This window comes from Rhinopithecus roxellana, chromosome 4 (assembly GCF_007565055.1).
Source record: "Rhinopithecus roxellana isolate Shanxi Qingling chromosome 4, ASM756505v1, whole genome shotgun sequence".
In the NCBI taxonomy this organism is placed as follows: domain Eukaryota; kingdom Metazoa; phylum Chordata; class Mammalia; order Primates; family Cercopithecidae; genus Rhinopithecus; species Rhinopithecus roxellana.
This window is the reverse complement of record NC_044552.1, coordinates 163,728,539-163,748,355: the sequence shown is the minus strand read 5'-3', so window position 1 is coordinate 163,748,355 and position 19,817 is coordinate 163,728,539. Positions and strand designations below refer to the sequence as shown.

At 38.5% G+C, this 19,817-nt stretch overlaps 1 protein-coding gene across 3 annotated transcripts in view; it reads left to right on the top strand.

Moving 5' to 3' along the window:
• LOC104670055 overlaps positions 1 to 19,817 on the top strand; it is a 36,480-nt gene that overhangs the window by 14,169 nt on the left and 2,494 nt on the right. For all 3 annotated transcript variants that reach the window (XR_004056797.1, XM_030928604.1, XM_030928603.1), the window contains exon 3: positions 8,209 to 8,248. Coding sequence is in view for 2 of the 3 variants with exons in the window: in XM_030928604.1 (XP_030784464.1) it covers positions 8,209 to 8,248 (40 nt within the window). In the remaining variant the exon portion in view is untranslated. The remainder of the gene's footprint in view (positions 1 to 8,208; positions 8,249 to 19,817) is intronic.

Sequence of the window (19,817 nt, the reverse complement as noted above, 5' to 3'; positions counted from 1 at the left end):
GTCATGTACTCTAATAATCTATTTCTGATAGTTCCCTTAAGGCAGATTTTCTTCAAACCTTTTCTTTAAACTAAAACTAATATGGATAGGCAGATGATAAATAGAAAGCTAGATGATAAAGATATAGAAATATAAAAGTTTCACAAATCAATGTTTCTATTTTTTATTTTAGTCTATTTCATTAAAAAAGAAAGAATTTGATCAACTAAATAGATTTCAAGACCCACTAATAGATTGCGACTTGAAACTTAAAAACATTGCAGTGAGGTTACTGTGTATGTGTAGAGAGATACTGTTCATGTTTACTTTCAGAGTTTAAGGGTATAGACCTCTAAGAACTATGAAACTGAAATAATGACTTCTGAATGCTTTCTACATAATCTGACTCATAAACACAATAAAGCATCAAGAAGATGGCTTGATGCTTTAGCCAAACAAAAGGCAAAAGTAGAGCCAACTTAGGCCGGGCGCGGTGGCTCAAGCCTGTAATCCCAGCACTCTGGGAGGCGGAGATGGGCGGATCACGAAGTCAGGAGATGGAGACCATCCTGGCTAACACGGTGAAACCCCGTCTCTACTAAAAAATACAAAAAACTAGCCGGGCGAGGTGGCGGGCGCCTGTAGTCCCAGCTACTTGGGAAGCTGAGGCAGGAAAACGGCTTAAACCCGGGAGGCGGAGCTTGCAGTGAGCTGAGATCCGGCCACTGCACTCCAGCCCGGGCGACAGAGCGAGACTCCGTCTCAAAAAAAAAAAAAAAAAAAAAAAGTAGAGCCAACTTTGATTAAATTGAAACACCTTGTGGCATTTAGAAGCATGCTCATATTGGCAGGAGAAGGAAACTGTAGCAAGTAGATAAGGTTTAAAGCAATACACTATCTTTGTTTGTCCAAGGACCAAGTAGCTCTTCCAATAGGAATATCATATGTTTATGAGGCACAACAAGAAATTTTGCAGTAGTTAAGAGTTGTAAGACACCAGAGGCTCCCCACAGCCTAGAAGCTATCAGCTCATCAATGAAAAGGTCCACCTGGTTGATCCGGAGTCTTCAGTTCCTGCCACTGGGAAGGATACTTCCAAGAACTGCATTTTCTACCCTACACCCGGCATATTCTGTCACCACCTTGTCTTAGATTTTTATTAATTAAAGCATAACTCTTCCCCTCAACAAGGCTCCATTTATAAATAATTATATGGCACTAGTATTTATGCCAATGTAGGCTGCAGTCTGCTATTACAGATGGTACTGATATTACATCTCCAAACATGACATTTTCATTTATTACTATTCACAAAGTGAATGTCATTGCCCTAGATCTCTATAATCAGAAATAGTCAATAGCAGAAAGAAACAAAAAACAAACAAACAAAAAATCACCTACAAGTGATGTAGGAAAGAGAGTCATGATCAGGAATTTTTGCTGCATTGGATACTGGGCTTTGAGGAAAGGCAAAGAAGACTTGCCTGCCTTCTTCCAGCAGCAAGGATTCAGCTAGACAGTAAAGGACTGAAATTAGAAAGTATTTTTGTGACCTGTTCTAAGAAATCATTACAAAATCAGATTTATTCACATAGTCTTATTTGCCTGGGGACATTTTAATTTATCAGTGACTTCGGTTAATTACTCCCTCTAAATTCTACACTTGACAGCTCAGCTTAAACCTGAGGCATTCAGAAGGAAATACATCAAAATGCAACACACACGGGCCGAGCATTTCTATGCATCTGCACTGACTTTGAACAACACACACACACGTGCACGTGGATTTTAATACATTTTGGGACATACGTGCATGAATCTCAACAGGCTGGGAATCATTGGGGAAAGTAGATCCTTTGAATGCACCCTTCAGAGCAGCAAATATTTCTGTGGCAGGGGAAGTAGTTTCTAAATATTTTGGATGCTTACCAATAACACTATTAAAGTTCTCACATATTTTATTAAAAGATGAGAAAGAAGAAAAACTATTTTTGGCTTTAAAAAACGGTTATATAAGCAAGGCTCTGCTGATGGCATCCAAAAAGATAACTTGTTTTTATGGCTAAAGGGCAGGAGCCAGGGAGGGGCTCATCACCCATCAGCACTTGATCCTTCTAACTAGTACTGGAGAAGAAACATTGTTCCCTGGAGGCAGAGAAAACCAGAATGTTAGTAAACGTGGAGGTGGGAGAAATATTACTAGTGAATGTCACACCACTCAAATAAGTAGAATTTATTTTTTGGAAACATGTTAGAAAGATACTAAGGCCTCACTAAAACCATAGCTCCATGTGGTTTAGGCAAAATTAATAATGTGAGATGGTGAAAAGAGGAGGTATCTGCTTAAGGGCGTGACTATGGTTCTGTAGTAATGAATTTGGATGCCTTAGTTATACAGACAGAATCTGGTGAGCAGAGACTACAGCAGGGGCTATGAGTGGTGAGGCTTTCTATGCCTCAGAATTGTAGGAATCCTAAAACACTCGGTGTGGCTACTGTTGCCCAAGATGAGCAGCATGGGAGGGAGAAGCTAGCATTGGATGGAAATCTAGAGTTGTGGGATTCGGGAACATCCTGGCTCTACCAACAACTCAGGTTACCAGAATAAGTCACTTTACCAATGGGGTACCTGTTTCCTCATTCTCAAAGTGAGAGAACTGTTTCATCTACAAGATTCCTTTAACTTTAAAATTTTATGATTCGGCCGGGCGCGGTGGCTCAAGCCTGTAATCCCAGCACTTTGGGAGGCCGAGACAGGCGGATCACGAGGTCAGGAGTTCGAGACCATCCTGGCTAACACAGTGAAACCCCGTCTCTACTAAAAAATACAAAAAACTAGCCGGGCGAGGTGGCGGGCGCCTGTAGTCCCAGCTACTCGGGAGGCTGAGGCAGGAGAATGGCGTGAACCCGGGAGGCGGAGCTTGCAGTGAGCTGAGATCCGGCCACTGCACTCCAGCCTGGGTGACAGAGCGAGACTCCGTCTCAAAAATAAAATAAAATAAAATAAAATAAAATTTTATGACTCAAAGTTCCTGAGCTATGGAACTATGCCTTCTAGATCAAAATTGTCCAGTAGAAATATAATGTAAGCCATTTATGTAACTTAAAATGCTTTATTGCCACGTTAAAATATGTTTTAAAAAGGTGAAATTAGGTCTTACAATACTTTTATGTAACCCCCTATGTCCAAAACATTATCATTTTAACGTAAGTCTTTGAAATCTTGACTAGCTATGCATACTTCAAGTGGCCAATAGCCACATGTGCCTAGTGGCTCTGTCTACCATATTAGATAACATAGCTCTAGGCAGTTATGTAAAGTTCACAGGATGGGAGCAGGAGCTACATTTCTCTTTGATACTCTGAGCCATAGTTCCAAAGACTAGAACTATTCACCAAAATTACTAGAGGAACTTAAAAATGTCTGAGACCCTCCCCACCCCGAATCCTTGGCCATGGATCATGTCTTATATCTCTCTAGACAAATCTGAAGTGCAGCCTGTCCATGCCAGTCTACAGGACAGTGTTTCAAAGCCTCTTCACTGAGCTAACAGCCTTCATGCCATTCAGGGGTGGGTTGAATCAGGGAAGCAATAGTCATGTGGTTAGCATCCTCTTCAGGGATCCTCCAGATAGTTATTGGAAGAACTATGTTTTGTCTAGTATGTGAGCTGGAAGATTTCAACACTAATTCTATGACACCATAATTGTTTTGTTATTGAAGGCTATTTAACTTTTTCAAGTTAAAATGTATTAAAGAACAATGAGCTAATGTAAAACAAAGGAGGTCAGATTGCACTTTGCCAGGATGTGTCCACTTGTTGCCTTGATGGAGCTGTAGCTGTAGTTACAGATCTACTTTTGAGCCTGCTTAATATTTGCATTGTAGACTGGTTGTGCATAATCTTCCTAGGACTGATTCTCACCTTTGAGTGTCTCCAGTTTAGTATTAACAGACTAGTTGAGATCACATATCAAATTGAGGAGTCCTATAATGCTTTTATTTTACTGACATGAAAGAAGCAGGTATATGTATTGGAAAATTCCCTTTTAGATTTTTGAAATCGTTTAAGCATGGACAAAGGAGGCTATTGTACTAGGACAGAAAACAGAAATTAGGCTAAATGAGCCATAGCCAGCATTATCCTAAAAGGAAAGGAAATAGGAGTCTGTGGCCTAACTGGAGCAGAACCTTAAAAGTATCAGCTGAAAAACAATTGGTAAATAAGTAGTAACCTGAGGCTCTACAGTCTGGTCATACCTAAAGTGTTCAAAATTAGAAAAATGTGAAGGTTTGAGGAAGGTACACAGAAATAGTCTCATACAATGCTGGTGGAAGTATAAATTGGTACATTCCTTTGAGAGAGGATTTGGAGGACAAATACAGGATTTGGAGTAACAAATCTTTAAAAGGTATGTAAATTTGCATCCAGCAATTCCACTTCTTAGAATATATGCACATATGTGTGAAACTGTATGTATGCAAAGTTGTTCAACATGGTGTTGTTTAAATTAGCAAAATACTGAAAACAACTCAAGTGTCCAATAATAAACATGCTTAAATGAATTATGCGTTAAGTATGTGTGCCTTTATATATGTATGTGTATATGTAAAAATGTGTAGTGTGTATTATATATGTGAATGAGCACAATGGAATTGACACCAGTGTCAAGTTTGGAGTATTTCCATGGAAAGCACATTTCATTAAAAAGCCAATTACAGATTATTATATAAAACCTGTCACTATTTTATTATAAAAGGGAATGTAACCAAAAAATATAACTACAGCAAAAATTGTGGGAAAATAAACAGAAAATTATAATTTTTATATAGATGGTATAACAGTGCAAGTAATTTTCATTTCATTTACATAATTATGAACATAGATTTCATGTTTCTGCCCAGTGGGGTCTGTTTTCAGATTAGACCCATTCTGAAGATAAATCATCTCACCAAAAGCTGAAAAATACCATCCTTTCCTTAGATGGGAAGAGCAAGTTTCTTGAGCCCCTTCCCATTTTGACAGAGTTGTAACTGAAGTGCTTATAAGGCCAGATTGTATGACAATTCCATGAGCTTCCTGGTTCCCTTACTGTACAAACCCTCCACCCACTCTCCCTTAAAATAACTCATGCCTTTTGAGACAGCATGAGGGGGCAACTCTGTTTCTTATACCAGAAAAAAAAGCCTGACTCAAGAACAGTGACTGGCCTCCAGAGCAGTTGTAAGGTCCACGTGAGGTTATGTTGTCTAAGCTCCTAGTAGCACATAACATATAACAGGCTTTCAATAAATATTATTTACTGTTCTCCAATCTCCTTAAAAAATTTTAAAGGGATTTTCATCATTAGATTTATATAATCTGGGTCAACATTTACTTAACAAATCTCTAATCCTTGCCTCATATCTCAAGGACCTGAACTAATATTATTATTTTTTTCTTTAAGAGAAAGACTGTATTTCAGGAAATATTATATCCAAGTATTGCTCTAGATATAGGTGTACTTTTGCAAGCCATCTGAAGTCTAAATTCTTGAAAGTGTCATATCATTCTTTAAAAGTGGATGACATTATAATTCAGTATCTGAAGACTGCTAACCTCTACTCTAAAATATTTTCTAGGAGTCTCAGTATATGACATAGGAGTATGTTTAGATTGATTATAAGGTTTTTTAAATTAAAAATAATTACCAAATTGTTTTACATCAGCCATTAAAGCTCACAAAAACCAAATATCTTTATAGACAATCTCTCACCAAATGAGAACAGTTATAAAATAAGCTAGATATGTCTGAATCCCCTTATGTGACAACGGATAAGTGTCCAGTGGTTGGAGCCAGTCAGATCTATGATCAATAACAGCTGTACAATGTATTTGTTCTATAATGTTAGGCAAATTTACTTAGCCTCCCCAAATCTCAGTTTTCTGGGAATATCAATGCCCCATCTTTTGAGAATATAAGGATGAAAGACAAAGAATGCAAAGTGTTGAACCCAATGCCAGGAACTGTAAATGCTCAATGGTAGCTAGTATTATTATGATTGAAACAAAGTTTATTTAAAGAACCTTACTGAGAAACATTTATAAGATTTTCTGGAAATTAAGAGGACATTCATGAAGAAAGATATTTATTCCAAGTAACTATCTATGACATAAACAGATTTATTTGGAATACTACAAAGGAAAATATCCCTTAATTTTCCACCCAATATTACCTAACACACACATGCACAATTCCATCATGACTACTCCCCCTTAGCAGTTGTTTCATTTTTCCAGAGCAAAAGTAGGACATAAAGTTCCTTCTCCTGAACCACAAGTTGGAGGTCATCATCAGTTCATTTGGAAAAATAGCCATCAGTGTTTACACACACACAGACCCACACACACAAACACACACTCGTATGGATATTTGAACTATAAATTAGTAAAGACCTAGATTTTAATAGTTAGCTAACATAAATGAATGAGGTAGTGGGGAAGCCCAACCACTTATGATGACCACAAGACTCATATCTCTCTCTTACCCTGTTATGGGACTATTAAGTCCCTGATGGACTTGTCTGACAAACACATTACACAGTCATACAAATCATTCATTCTGGAAGAGAGAAAGAGAGAGAGGGAGGAGGAGGGGGGAAGGGGAAAGAAAGGAAAGAAGGGAAGACTTCATGTGTGGGGCATGTACGTGGGGTGGGCTGGAAAGCTAGGTGAGTTTTGGAAAGCCTATTTTTTGCCCACCCAGAGCTTGCCCAGACTTGCCCTAAGGCTGTGTTGCAAAATGGGTAATGATTTCTCTGCCAGGTCTGTTATTGGAATGAGTAAAGTCTCAGACCTAACATTTTTTTTTTTTCTTGGCCATCTTACTCCTTCAACACAAACATCTGAGGCTGTGGTGGTTTTAAGTATGCTCCTCAAAGCATCCCAAAGTTCCTGTTTCTTACTTCTCAATTTCTTGATGTTTACTATCCAGTTCAAGAGCTACTGACCTCTGCCTCACCCAGCACTAACCCTGTGGATTTTAAGTCCTTATGCATTTGAGAACCACTATTCCAAGCACAATTAACCTCCATTCAGAGTCTAGAAATTAGGATCAATAACCTATGCAAATTCAGCACCATATTGAGAGATTCTTCTGGAGCAGGTATTTTATCATTTGAGGAAGCTTGGTGTTCGGAGAACCCTTGTAATCAAGAGAAAAAATGATTCTGACCAGCCATTTCAGTTGAATTGATTCTTGGACACAGGAACATGGTAAGTTAAGGTCTGAAAGGATTGGTTGTACCAAGGAGGCCATGAGTAGATATATAGAGAATAGTTGATTAGCTCACACAAATATATGGAGAGTGGTGATTCTAAAAAAGTATAAACACTTCAAATCAAGAAATGTTATAGCTAGGCATCTAATTGGTTCCTTTCATTTTACATATTTACAGGCAGAACTGAGTTTCAGAGATATTAACTAACTTTTCCAAGGATTTGAGCAGAGACTGAAATGAGCTTTGTTTACAGGCCAGTGTAACCAAGGAGGTTACAGAAATTAATAAGGATTTAATATCAGGACTTATATTTCCCATAAACTAAAGAGAACCACTGTGGGATAGAAGAACTGCAGTTACTAGAAAGGTGCATGATAAAATGTAAAAGACAACTCCCCAGGTTCTACCAAAGTTGGGATAAATCTTCCTTAAGGCCTTTGTCACTATTCATAGTTCACCAGGGTGCTTTCTGATTATAAACTGAAATTCCTAAATTCTCTGAGTTTAGAATTGGAATACTTTGATGACAGAAAAGACTATTTTAATCAACAGAGACTGCTTATTTGAACTAAGTTGATTAAGTTGAGTTTCTAAAATCACCTACTGAGGACTCTGAATTCATGAAAAACAATCCAAGATGGTCAATATCCCTTATGCTTTTTTTTCCTCTTTGCAGAACATTATTAAACATTTCATTATTATGTAGCTATTTTATAATGAGGTAAAAATAATAAAGTTATTTATAAATAACAAACATCATTATAACAGAGTGGAACAGAATGTAGTTGTGATATATTTCACCAATAAAAATATAATCAACTATAAAGATGGTTCCTAGGAATTTAAATGTTAATGTTACAACTTAGCATATTTCTTAAATAAAAAAAGTTTTAAGATGTGAAGAAGTATCAAGTTCATTTTTTATCTTCTGCTGGTACTCAAAACAGACCCTTTGTTTTCTCTCACAGGTACCAGCAAGGGTTACTCTGTTGCTGCCAAGAGATTTTGGTAAGAGAAAGCCAAACTGAGTCAGATGACTGTTCTGTTAAAATAAGAGTTTCAAGACTGTAGACTCATAAGATGGGGATTCAGCGAAGGAAAACATTCCCATCTCTGTTAGAGGAAAGTTATAATGGCATTGAACTATTTGGAAGAAAAGAGAAAAGGAGACAAAGAAGCAATCTTGCTTAATCACAACAAATGTTCTATTAAACACTATGTAAAAGCAAACTATAATAGCAATAATATTAGTCAATTTGGGAGCTTTTAAACAAATGAACATTCTTTTTTAAGACTGTAAGTTCTACGTAAAATAATATAATGCAGAACAGAGACTAGAATATTTCATAAAACAGAAGAACTTTCAGGACTTTTTTCCAAAAGGAAGATATGCCAGGAAAATCTTTATACAATTAAATAGTCTATGTTCGTCATGTCTAAAGGCATGGAAAACACCCAAAAGCTATTTTTTTATTACTTGGAGTCAGATTATTTGGTACCATACACGTTTAGTGAATATACTTGCATGGAACATAACTCATCTTTGAGAATATCATCATAGCAGTCCAGACTTGCCTGACTTTTAGAGAGCCAGATATTTTTCTGTCTAAGGAATAGTCTTGAATATCAGAATTACTAAATGAGTACAAAACAATGCCTGCCTGACTCGGTTTTTTGCTACCTCAAAGAATAGACAGTTGTGTCAGTTGGCCTTTTTTTTATGATTAATGGGGTAATGATGCTCCTGTTTAATACCTTTTCCTGAGATAATCTGGGTAGAAGCTCATGACCCTGCAAATTCTAAATTTAATTCTCAGTTTGTGTTACTCAGAATTCAGTAGAGTAAGCTTTTGTGATATGAAAAGAAGAGATTCAAGTTCTTTTCTCTGAAAAGTTCTCATGTAATCATGCTTTAAAAAAAAGAATTTATTGCCACAGAAGTTAGAAGTAGAAGATTTCCACTCTATGGGGAAATAAGTCAGTCCTAGAATGATGTAGACCCATGCACATTGATCTTCGTACTCTTCCTCAATCATATCATCTTGAGCAGTTTTTATGAAGGCATAAGAAATGGCCTGATCACTTTTCAGTTTTCTTACTATCCTCTTATGAGATAAGTCATTTTGACATAGGAAAAAAGCAAGATATAAAATTTAAAAATGAAACTAGGTTTGAGCTAATGAGTCTCTTAAAATTACAAGGTCAGATTCCTAAACAATATAAAAGGGAGTAGTATATTTAGATATTTTTAAAAAAATACTTGCATGTAAACATGAAACAGAATTAATATATAAGTGATTCTTTTAAAGGTAGTAAGTGGTGAGCTTTTGGTTATGGCCAAGTGAGGAGACAAATTCTTTCTGTAAAAAGCAACTATAAAGCTGGATAAAATTGACAAAAACAATCATTTTGGCACTCTGAAAATCAACCAAAGGCATACAACAACCTGAGAAGCATTTAGGCTTGAAAAACTGCTGAATATAAGAATAATGAGAATCTGTGGCATTCTAGCCTGAAGCTACTTGCATATCCTCCCTCCCACTTACTCCTCACTTCAGTAAGGACAGAGGATTTGTAAAGCTGGCCAGCCCATGAGGACGGGCAGCTTCTCTGTTATGATCAATGAGAGCTCACTCAATCTGGAGTGATGAGAAACGACCACTCCCAGCAGCATATTTGGTAAAAGTGCTGATCTCTGAGGTGGGTAAACAGGGAAAGCCAATGGCTCTACTAGTCTGAGGCTGTAGTCACAGTTGGAGAATATTACTCTGGCTTTGTATGTTTCCTGGAGAAGGCCCGAGCTAGTCACTCAGTCCTGGCTGCCCCTGAATTTGTTTGCATAAAAGAGAGGATAAGAAAAGATCCAGTGGTAAGTAAAAGCTGGAGCTTGAGTGGGCCTGAGAGCACCTGAACTCTTGAGTGAGTTCCCTTACCACATAGAGATCCTTTGGCAAAAGACAGAAACTTCATTGGCTCAGGGGTTTCAGCACAACCTCTATCCAATCACTAAGCCATACTGCCATGGGAAAACCTTTAGGAATCCAGGTTTAGAGATGTGTATGTGTGTATATGGAAGTGTGTGTGTGTAGATATACTGTAGATATACATATATATGTATACATATCCATTATATATTAGTGTATATAAATATTGATACATATGTATATGTATGAGCGTGTATATGTATATGTTTTATTATACTTTAAGTTCTAGGGTACATGAGCACAACGTGCAGGTTTGTTACATACGTATACATGTGCCATGTTGCTGTGCTGCACCCGTGAACTCGTCATTTATATTAGGTATATATCCTAATGCTATCCCTCCCCCCTCTCCCCACCCCACGACAGGCCCTGGTGTGTGATGTTCCCCACCCTGTGTCCAAGTGTTCTCATTGTTCGGTTCCCACCTATGAGTGAGAATATGTGGTGTTTGGTTTTCTGTCCTTGCGATAGTTTGCTCAGAATGATGGTTTCCAGCTGCATCCATGTCCCTACAAAGGACATGAACTCATCCTTCTTTATGGCTGCATAGTATTCCATGGTGTATATGTGCTGCATTTTCTTAATCCAGTCTGTCATTGATGGACATTTGGGTTGGTTCCAAGTCATTGCTATTGTGAATAGTGCCACGATAAACACATGTGTGCATGTGTCTTTATAGCAACATGATTTATAATCCTTTGGGTATATACCCAGTAATGGGATGGCTGGGCCAAATGGTATTTCTAGTTCTAGATCCTTGAGGAATTGTCACATTGTCTTCTACAAATAGTTTACAGTCCCACCAACAGTGTAAAAGTGTTCCTATTTCTCCACATCCTCTCCAGCACCTGTTGTTTCCTGACTTTTTAATGATCACCATTCTAACTGGTTTGAGATGGTATCTCATTGTGGTTTTGATTTGCATTTCTCTGATGGCCAGTGATGATGAGCATTTTCTCATGTGTCTGTTGGCTGCATAAATGTCTTCTTTTGAGAAGTGGCTGTTCATATCCTTTGCCATTTTTGATGGGGTTGTTTGATTTTTTTCTTGTAAATTTATCTAAGTTCTTTGTAGATTCTGGATATTAGCCCTTTGTCACATGGGTAGATTGTAAAAATTTTCTCCCATTCTGTAGGTTGCCTGTTCACTCTGATGGTAGTTTATTTTGCTGTGCAGAAGCTCTTTAGTTTAATTAGATCCCATTTGTCAATTTTAGCTTTGGTGGCCATTGCTTTTGGTGTTTTAGTCATAAAGTCCTTGCCCATGCCTACGTCCTGAATGGTATTGCCTAGGTTTTCTTCTAGGATTTTTATGGTTTTAGGTTTAACATTTAAGTCTTTAATCCATCTTGAATTAATTTTTGTATAAGGTGTAAGGAAGGGATTCAGTTTCAGCTTTCTACTTATGACTAGTCAGTTGTCCCAGCACTGTTTACTAAATAGAGAATCCTTTCCCCATTTCTTGTTTTTGTCAGGTTTGTGAAAGATGAGATGGTTGCAGATCATTGGTACTATTTCTGAGGGCTCTGTTCTGTTCCATTGGTCTATATCTCTGTTTTGGTACCAGTACCATGCTGTTTTGGTTACTATAGCCTTGTAGTATAGTTTGAAGTCAGATAGCATGATGCCTCGAGCGTTGTTCTTTTGGCTTAGGATTGTCTTGGCAATGTGGGCTCTTTTTTGGTTCCATATGAATTTTAAAGCAGTTTTTTCCAATTCTGTGAAGAAACTAATTGGTAGTTTGATGGGGATGGCATTGAATCTATCAATTACCTTGGGCAGTATGGCCATTTTCATGATATTGATTCTTCCTATCAATGAGCATGGAATGTTCTTCCATTTGTTTGTGTCCTCTTTTATTTCACTGAGCAGTGGTTTGTAGTTCTCCTTGAAGAGGTCCTTTACATCCCTTGTAAGTTGGATTCCTAGGTGTTTTATTCTCTTTGAAGCAATTGTGAATGGAAGTTCATTCCTGATTTGGCTCTCTGTTTGTCTGTTACTGATGTATAAGAATGCTTGTGATTTTTGCACATCAATTTTGTATCCTGAGACTTTGCTGAAGTTGCTTATCAGCTTAAGGAGATTTTGGGCTGAGACGATGGGGTTTTCTAAATATACAATCATGTCATCTGAAAACAGGGACAATTTGACTTCTTCTTTTCCTAACTGGATACCCTTTATTTCTTTCTCTTGCCTGATTGCCCTAGCCAGAACTTCCAACACTGCATTGAATAGGAGTGGTGAGAGAGGGCATCCCTGTCTTGTGCCAGTTTTCAAAGGGAATGCGTCCAGTTTTTGCCCATTCAGTATGATATTGGCTGTGGGTTTGTCATAAATAGCTCTTATTATTTTGAGATATGTTCCCTCAATACCGAATTTATTGAGCGTTTTTAGCACGAAGGGCTGTTGAATTGTGTCAAAGGCCTTTTCTGCATCTACTGAGATAATCATGTGGTTTTTGTCTTTGGTTCTGTTTATATGCTGGATTACGTTTATTGATTTGCGAATGTTGAACCAGCCTTGCATCCTAGGGATGAAGCCCACTTGATCATGGTGGATAAGCTTTTTGATGTGCTGCTGGATTTGGTTTGCCAGTATTTTATTGAGGACTTTTGCATCGATGTTCATCAGGGATATTGGTCTAAACTCTTTTTTTGTTGTGTCTCTGCCCGGCTTTGGTATCAGGATGATGTTGGCCTCATAAAATGAGTTAGGGAGGATTCCCTCTTTTTCTATTGATTGGAATAGTCTCAGAAGGAATGGTACCAGCTCCTCCTTGTACCTCTGGTAGAATTCAGCTGTGAATCCATCTGGTCCTGGACTTTTTTTGGTTGGTAGGCTATTAATTATTGCCTCAATTTCAGAGCCTGCTCTTGGTCTATTCAGGGATTCAACTTCTTCCTGGTTTAGTCTTGGGAGAGTGTAAGTGTCCAGGAAATTATCCATTTCTTCTAGATTTTCTAGTTGATTTGCGTAGAGGTGTTTATAGTATTCTCTGATGGTAGTTTGTATTTCTGTGGGGTTGGTGGTGATATCCCCTTTATCATTTTTTTATTGCATCTATTTGATTCTTCTCTCTTTTCTTCTTTGCTAGTGGTCTATCAATTTTGTTGATCTTTTCAAAAAACCAGCTCCTGGATTCATTGATTTTTTGAAGGGTTTTTGTGTCTCTATCTCCTTCAGTTCTGCTCTGATCTTCGTTATTTCTTGCCTTCTGCTAGCTTTTGAATGTGTTTGCTCTTGCTTCTCTAGTTCTTTTTGTGATGTTAGGGTGTCAATTTTAGATCTTTCCTGCTTAATCTTGTGGGCATTTAGTGCTATAAATTTCCCTCTACACTCTTCTTTAAATGTGATATGTTGTGTCTTTGTTCTCATTGGTTTCAAAGAACATCTTTAATTCTGCCTTCATTTCGTTATGTACCCAGTAGTCATTCAGGAGCAGGTTATTCAGTTTCCATGTAGTTGAGCGATTTTGATTGAGTTTCTTAGTCCTGGTTCTAGTTTGATTGCACTGTGGTCTGAGAGACAGTTCGTTATAATTTCTCTTCTTTTACATTTGCTGAGGAGTGCTTTACTTCCAACTATGTGGTCAATTTTGGAATAAGTGTGATGTGGTGCTGAGAAGAATGTATATTCTGTTGGTTTGGGGTGGAGAGTTCTATAGATGTCTATTAGGTCTGCTTGGTGCAGAGTTGAGTTCAATTCCTGCATATCTTTGTTAACTTTCTGTCTCATTGATCTGTCTAATGTAGACAGTGGGGTGTTAAAGTTTCCCATTATTATTGTATGGGAGTCTAAGTCTCTTTGTAGGTCTCTAAGGGCTTCCTTTATGAATCTGGGTGGTCTTGTATTAGATGCATATATATTTAGGATAGTTAGCTCTTCTTCTTGAATTGATCCCTTTACCATTATGTGATAGCCTTCTTTGTCTCTTTTGATCTTTGTTGGTTTAAAGTCTGTTTTATCAGAGACTTATGATTGCAACCCCTGCTTTTTTTTTTTTGTCCATTTGCTTGGTAGATCTTTCTCCATCCCTTTATTTTGAGCCTATGTGTGTCTCTGAACGTGAGATGGGTCTCCTGAATACAGCACACTAATGGGTCCTGACTCTTTATCCAATTTGCCAGTCTGTGTCTTTTAATTGGAGCATTTAGCCCATTTACATTTATTACATTATTACATTTAGCCCCTTACATTTATATATAAGGTTAATATTGTTATGTGTGAATTTGTTCCTGTCATTATGATGTTAGCTGGTTATTTTGCTCATTAGTTGATGCAGTTTCTTCCTAGCGTCGATGGTCTTTACAATTTGGCATGTCTTGCATTGGCTGATACCAGTTGTTCCTTTCCATGTTTAGTGCTTCCTTCATGACCTCTTGTAAGGCAAGCCTGGTGGTGACAAAATCTCTCAGCATTTGTTTGTCTGAAAAGGATTTCATTTCTCCTTCACTCATGAAGCTTCGTTTGGCTGGATATGAAATTCTGGGTTGAAAATTCCTTTCTTTAAGACTGTTGAATATTGGCCCCCACTCTCTTCTTGCTTGTAGAGTTTCTGCCAAGAGATCCACTGTTAGTCTGATGGGCTTCCCTTTGTGGTAACCCGACCTTTCTGTCTGGCTCCCCTTACCATTTTTTTCTTCATTTAAACTTTGGTGAATCTGACAATTATGTGTCTTGGGGTTCCTCTTCTCAAGGAGTATCTTTGTGGCAGTTCTCTGTATTTCCTGAATTTGAATGTTGGCCTGCCTTGCTAAGTTGGGGATGTTCTCCTGGATAATATCCTGAAGAATGTTCTCCAGCTTGGTTCCCTGTCACTTTCAGGTACACCAATCAGACATAGATTTGGTCTTTTCACATAGTCCCATATTTCTTGGAGGTTTTGTTCATTTCTTTTTACTCTTTTTTCTCTAAATTTCTCTTCTCACTTCATTTCAATCATTTGATCTTCAATCACTGATACCCTTTCTTCCACTTGATCAAATCGGTTACTGAAGCTTGTGCATGCGTCACATAGTTCTCGTGCCATGGTTTTCAGCTCCATCAGGTCATTTAAGGTCTTCCCTACACTGTTTATTCTAGTTAGCCATTTGTCTAATCTTTTTCCAGGTTTTTTAGCTTCTTTACGATGGGTTCGAACATCCTTCTTTAGCTCAGAGAAGTTTGTTATTACCGATCATCTGAAGCCTTCTTCTCAACTTGTGAAAGTCATTCTCCGTCCAGTTTTGTTCTGTTGCTGGTGAGGAGCTGCTTTCCTTTGGAGGAGAAGAGGCCCTCTGACTTTTAGAATTTTCAGCTTTTCTGCTCTGGTTTCTCCCCATCTTTGTGGTTTTATCTACCTTTGGTCTTTGATGATGGTGACATACAGATGGGGTTTTGGTGTGGATGTCCTTTCTGTTTGTTAATTTTCCTTCTAACAGTCAGGACCCTCAGCTGCAGGTCTGTTGGAGTTTGCTCGAGGTCCACTCCAGACCCTGTTTGCCTGTGTATCACCAGCGAAGGCTGCAGAACAGCAAATATTGCAGAACCGCAAATGTTGCTGCCTGATCCTTCCTCTGGAAGCTTTGTCTTAGAGGGGCACCCAGCTGTATGAGGTGTCAGTCGGCCCCTACTGGGAGGTGTCTCCCAGTTAGGCTACTCAGGGGTCAGGAACCCACTTGAGGAGGCAGTCTGTCCATTCTCAGACCTCAAACCCTTGCTGGGAGAACCACTACTCTCTTCAAAGCTTTCAGACAGGGATGTTTAAGTCTGCAGAAGTTTCTGCTGCCTTTTGTTCAGCTATGCCCTGCCCCCAGAGGTGGAGTCTACAGAGGCAAGTAGGCCTCCTTGACCTGCGGTGGGCTCCACTTGGTTCGAGCTTCCTGGAGGCTTTGTTTACCTACTCAAGCCTCAGCAATGGTGGACGCCCCACCCCTAGCCTCACTGCCACCTTGCAGTTAGATCTCAGACTGCTGTTCTAGCAGTGAGTGAGGCTCCGTGGGCATGGGACCCTCCGAGCCAGGTACGGGATATAATCTACTGCTGTGTGGTTTGCCAAGACCACTGGAAAAGTGCAGTATTAGGGTGGGAGTGTCCTGATTTTCCAGGTACCATCTGTCATGGCTCCCCTTGGCTAGGAAAGGGAATTCCCTGACCCCTTGTGCTTCCCGGGTGAGGTGATGCCCCGCCTGCTCCATGGGCTGCACCCACTATCCGAGAAGCTCCAGTGAGATGAACCTGGTACCTCAGTGGGAAATGCAGAAATCACCCATCTTCTGCATCACTCACGCTGGGAGCTATAGACTGGAGCTGTTCCTATTTGGCCATCTTGGAACCTCTCCTGTATGTGTATATTTTAACTGAGCAGAAATATCAGCATGTGCAAATGGTAGAGGAAAGACTTTTTACAAATTTTGCCCAGGCAAGTTACTTAAAGAAACAAAAAATAGGCCAGGTGTGGTGACTCACACCTGTAATCCCAGCACTTTGGGAGGCTGAGGCAGGCAGATCATGAGGTCAGGGGTTCGAGACCAGCATGGCCAACATAGTGAAACCCTGTCTCTACTAAAAATACAAAAAGTAGCCGGGCGTGGTGGTATGTACCTGTAATACCAGCTACTCAGGAGACTGAGGCAGGAGAATTGCCTGAACGTGGGAGGCGGAGGTTGCAGTGAGCCGAGATTGCGCCATTGCACTCCAGCTCTGGGCAACAGAGCAAGACTGCATCTTGAAAAAAAGAAAAAAATAGCAATAATAATAGCTTTCATAAAGTTAAAAAAATAAGAATCCAAACTTACTACAACATGTTATCTAATATGTCCACTTTCCAACAAAATAATTATAACGTGCTAAAACCAAGATTATGTTACCCATATTCAGGAGAAAAAAATAATTGAACAGAAATAGTCTCTGGTTATCCCCAAATGCTAAATTTGCAGACAAAAAGATATTAAGTAGCTATTTTTAAAAGCAGCTATTTCATTCAAATAACTAAAATAAACCATGTTTAAAAAATTAACATATTGGAACCAAAAAAGAGCCCGCATTGCCAAGACAATCCTAAGCAAAAAGAACAAAGCTGGAGGCATCACGCTACCTGACTTCGAACTATACTACAAGGCTACAGTAACCAAAACAGCATGGTACTGGTACCAAAACAGATATATAGACCAATGGAACAGGACAGAGGCCTCAGAAATAACACCACACATCTACAACCATCTGATCTTTGACAAACATGACAAAAATAAGAGATGGGGAAAGGATTCCTTATTGAATAAATGGTGCTGGGAAAACTGGCTAGCCAAATGTAGAACACTGAAAGTGAATCCCTTCCTTATACCTTATACAAAAATTAACTCAAGATGCATTAAAGACTTAAATGTTAGACCTAAAACCATAAAATCCCTAGAAGAAAACCTAGGCAATACCATTCAAGACATAGGCATGGGCGAGGACTTTATGACTAAAACACTGAAAGCAATGGCCACAAAAGCCAAAATTGACAAATGGGATCTAATTTTTTTTTACAAGAAAAATAAATCCTATCAAAAAGTGGGCAAAGGATATGAACAGACACTTCTCAAAAGAAGATATTTATGCAGCTAACAGACACATGAAAAGATGCTCTTCACTGGCCATCAGAGAAATGCAAATCAAAACCACAATGAGATTATCATCTCATGTCAGTTAGAATGGCAATCATTAAAAAGTTAGGAAACAACAGATGCTGGAGAGGATGTGGAGAAATAGGAACACTTTTACACTGTTGGTGGGACTGTAAACTAGTTCAACCATTGTGGAAGACAGTGTGGCAATTCCTCAAGGATCTAGAACTAGAAATGTCATTTGAACCAGCAATCCCATTACTGGGTATATACCCAAAAGATTATAAATCATGCTACTATAGAGACACATGCACACGTATGTTTGTTGCAGCACTATTCACAATAGCAAAGACTTGGAACCAACACAAATGTCCATCAGTGATAGACTGGATAAAGAAAATGTGGCACATATACACCATGGAATACTATGCATCATTCTGAGCAAACTGTCACCAGGACAGAAAGCCAAACACCACATGTTCTCACTCAAAGGTGGGAATTGAACAATGAGAACCCTTGGACACAGGGCTGGGAACATCACACACCAGTGCCTGTTGGGGGGTGGGGGGCTGTGGGAGGGATAGCATTAGGAGAAATACCTAATATAAATGACGAGTTGATGGGTGCAGCAAACCAACATGGCACATGTATACCTATGTATGAAACCTGCATGTTGTGCTCAGGTACCCTGGAACTTAAAGTATAATAATAATAATAATAATAAAATGACAGCAATGAATCAACAAATAGAAACTCTCAGGTGATAGAAAAAGGAACCAAATGCATATTCTGTATTGGAAAACTGAAGTGAATAATTCACTAGAAGCACTCAATAGCAGATTCAAAATGGCAGAAGAAAGAATCAATGAACTTGACAGATCAGCAGAAATTATCCCAGCTGAAGAAAAGAGACCTGTGGGACATCAAGTATACCAATATACATATAATGGGAGTTCCAGCAGGAAACAAGAGAGAGAAAGGGACAGAAAAATATTTTTAAAAAGAATGACTGAAAACATACTAAATTTGACTAAAAACATTAATCTGCAGATTTAAGAAGCTCAACAAACCACAAGCAGATAAACCTTCTGCCTGAAACTCTTCTCCCTGGCTTTCTGTGATTCTGTACTCTCATAAGTCCCCTCACACTACTTGACTGTTTCTTTACTTTGTTGCTTCGTTGATCCTTTTTTCTCAGTGACTTTTAAAATCCCATACAATTCATATATTTGTATACTCCACACTCGCACACAGAAATTCCATCTATTTTCATAATCCACCAGTAAAGAGATATTCGAAACTTATAATAGGGTTTCTATATTTCTATTGCCTGGTTAATAACGTCTTTGTGGATGTTTCACTGGCATCCTAAATGCAGAATGGAGATTCTTCTTCTGTTCCATATTTCTATAATTTTATTAGCACCAGGAATGGGCAACAGACATCTCAAAACCTGTTACCTTTAACATTTCCTTTTTCCTCAACTATGTATTCAGTTGCCAAGTCATATGAATTCCACTGACCATTGTCTCCCTCTTCTTCATTCACACTGCTGCTTCACTAGTTCAGGATTTCATTACTTGCTCGCCCAGATTGATCCTACAGCTGTAACTGGATTTCATGACTCTGTTTTCTCCTTTTTTAAATTCATTCAAAACATAGTAGTCAGATTAATATTCCTAAAGCTCAGCTCTGATCATTTCACATTAAAACAACAACAAAAAGATATGATGGTTTTCCTTGGCTCATAAAATCTGAATTTCTTAGCAGAACATTCCTTTCCAAACTGTATTTACCACTTCCCTTCACCAAGCCGCAATTTCAATTGTGAAAAAAATTGGCTACTTTTTTCAATTCCACTGAAATAAGGTTTTTTTTTAAAAAAAAGAAAGAAAGAAAAGTGGGGGGAATGTTATTACTTTTGGGTGGGTACATGTTCCCTGACAACTTGTAAATGTTCTAAGATTTAATATTATGTAAGTTTTTGGAAGCATAGAGCAGCCACAT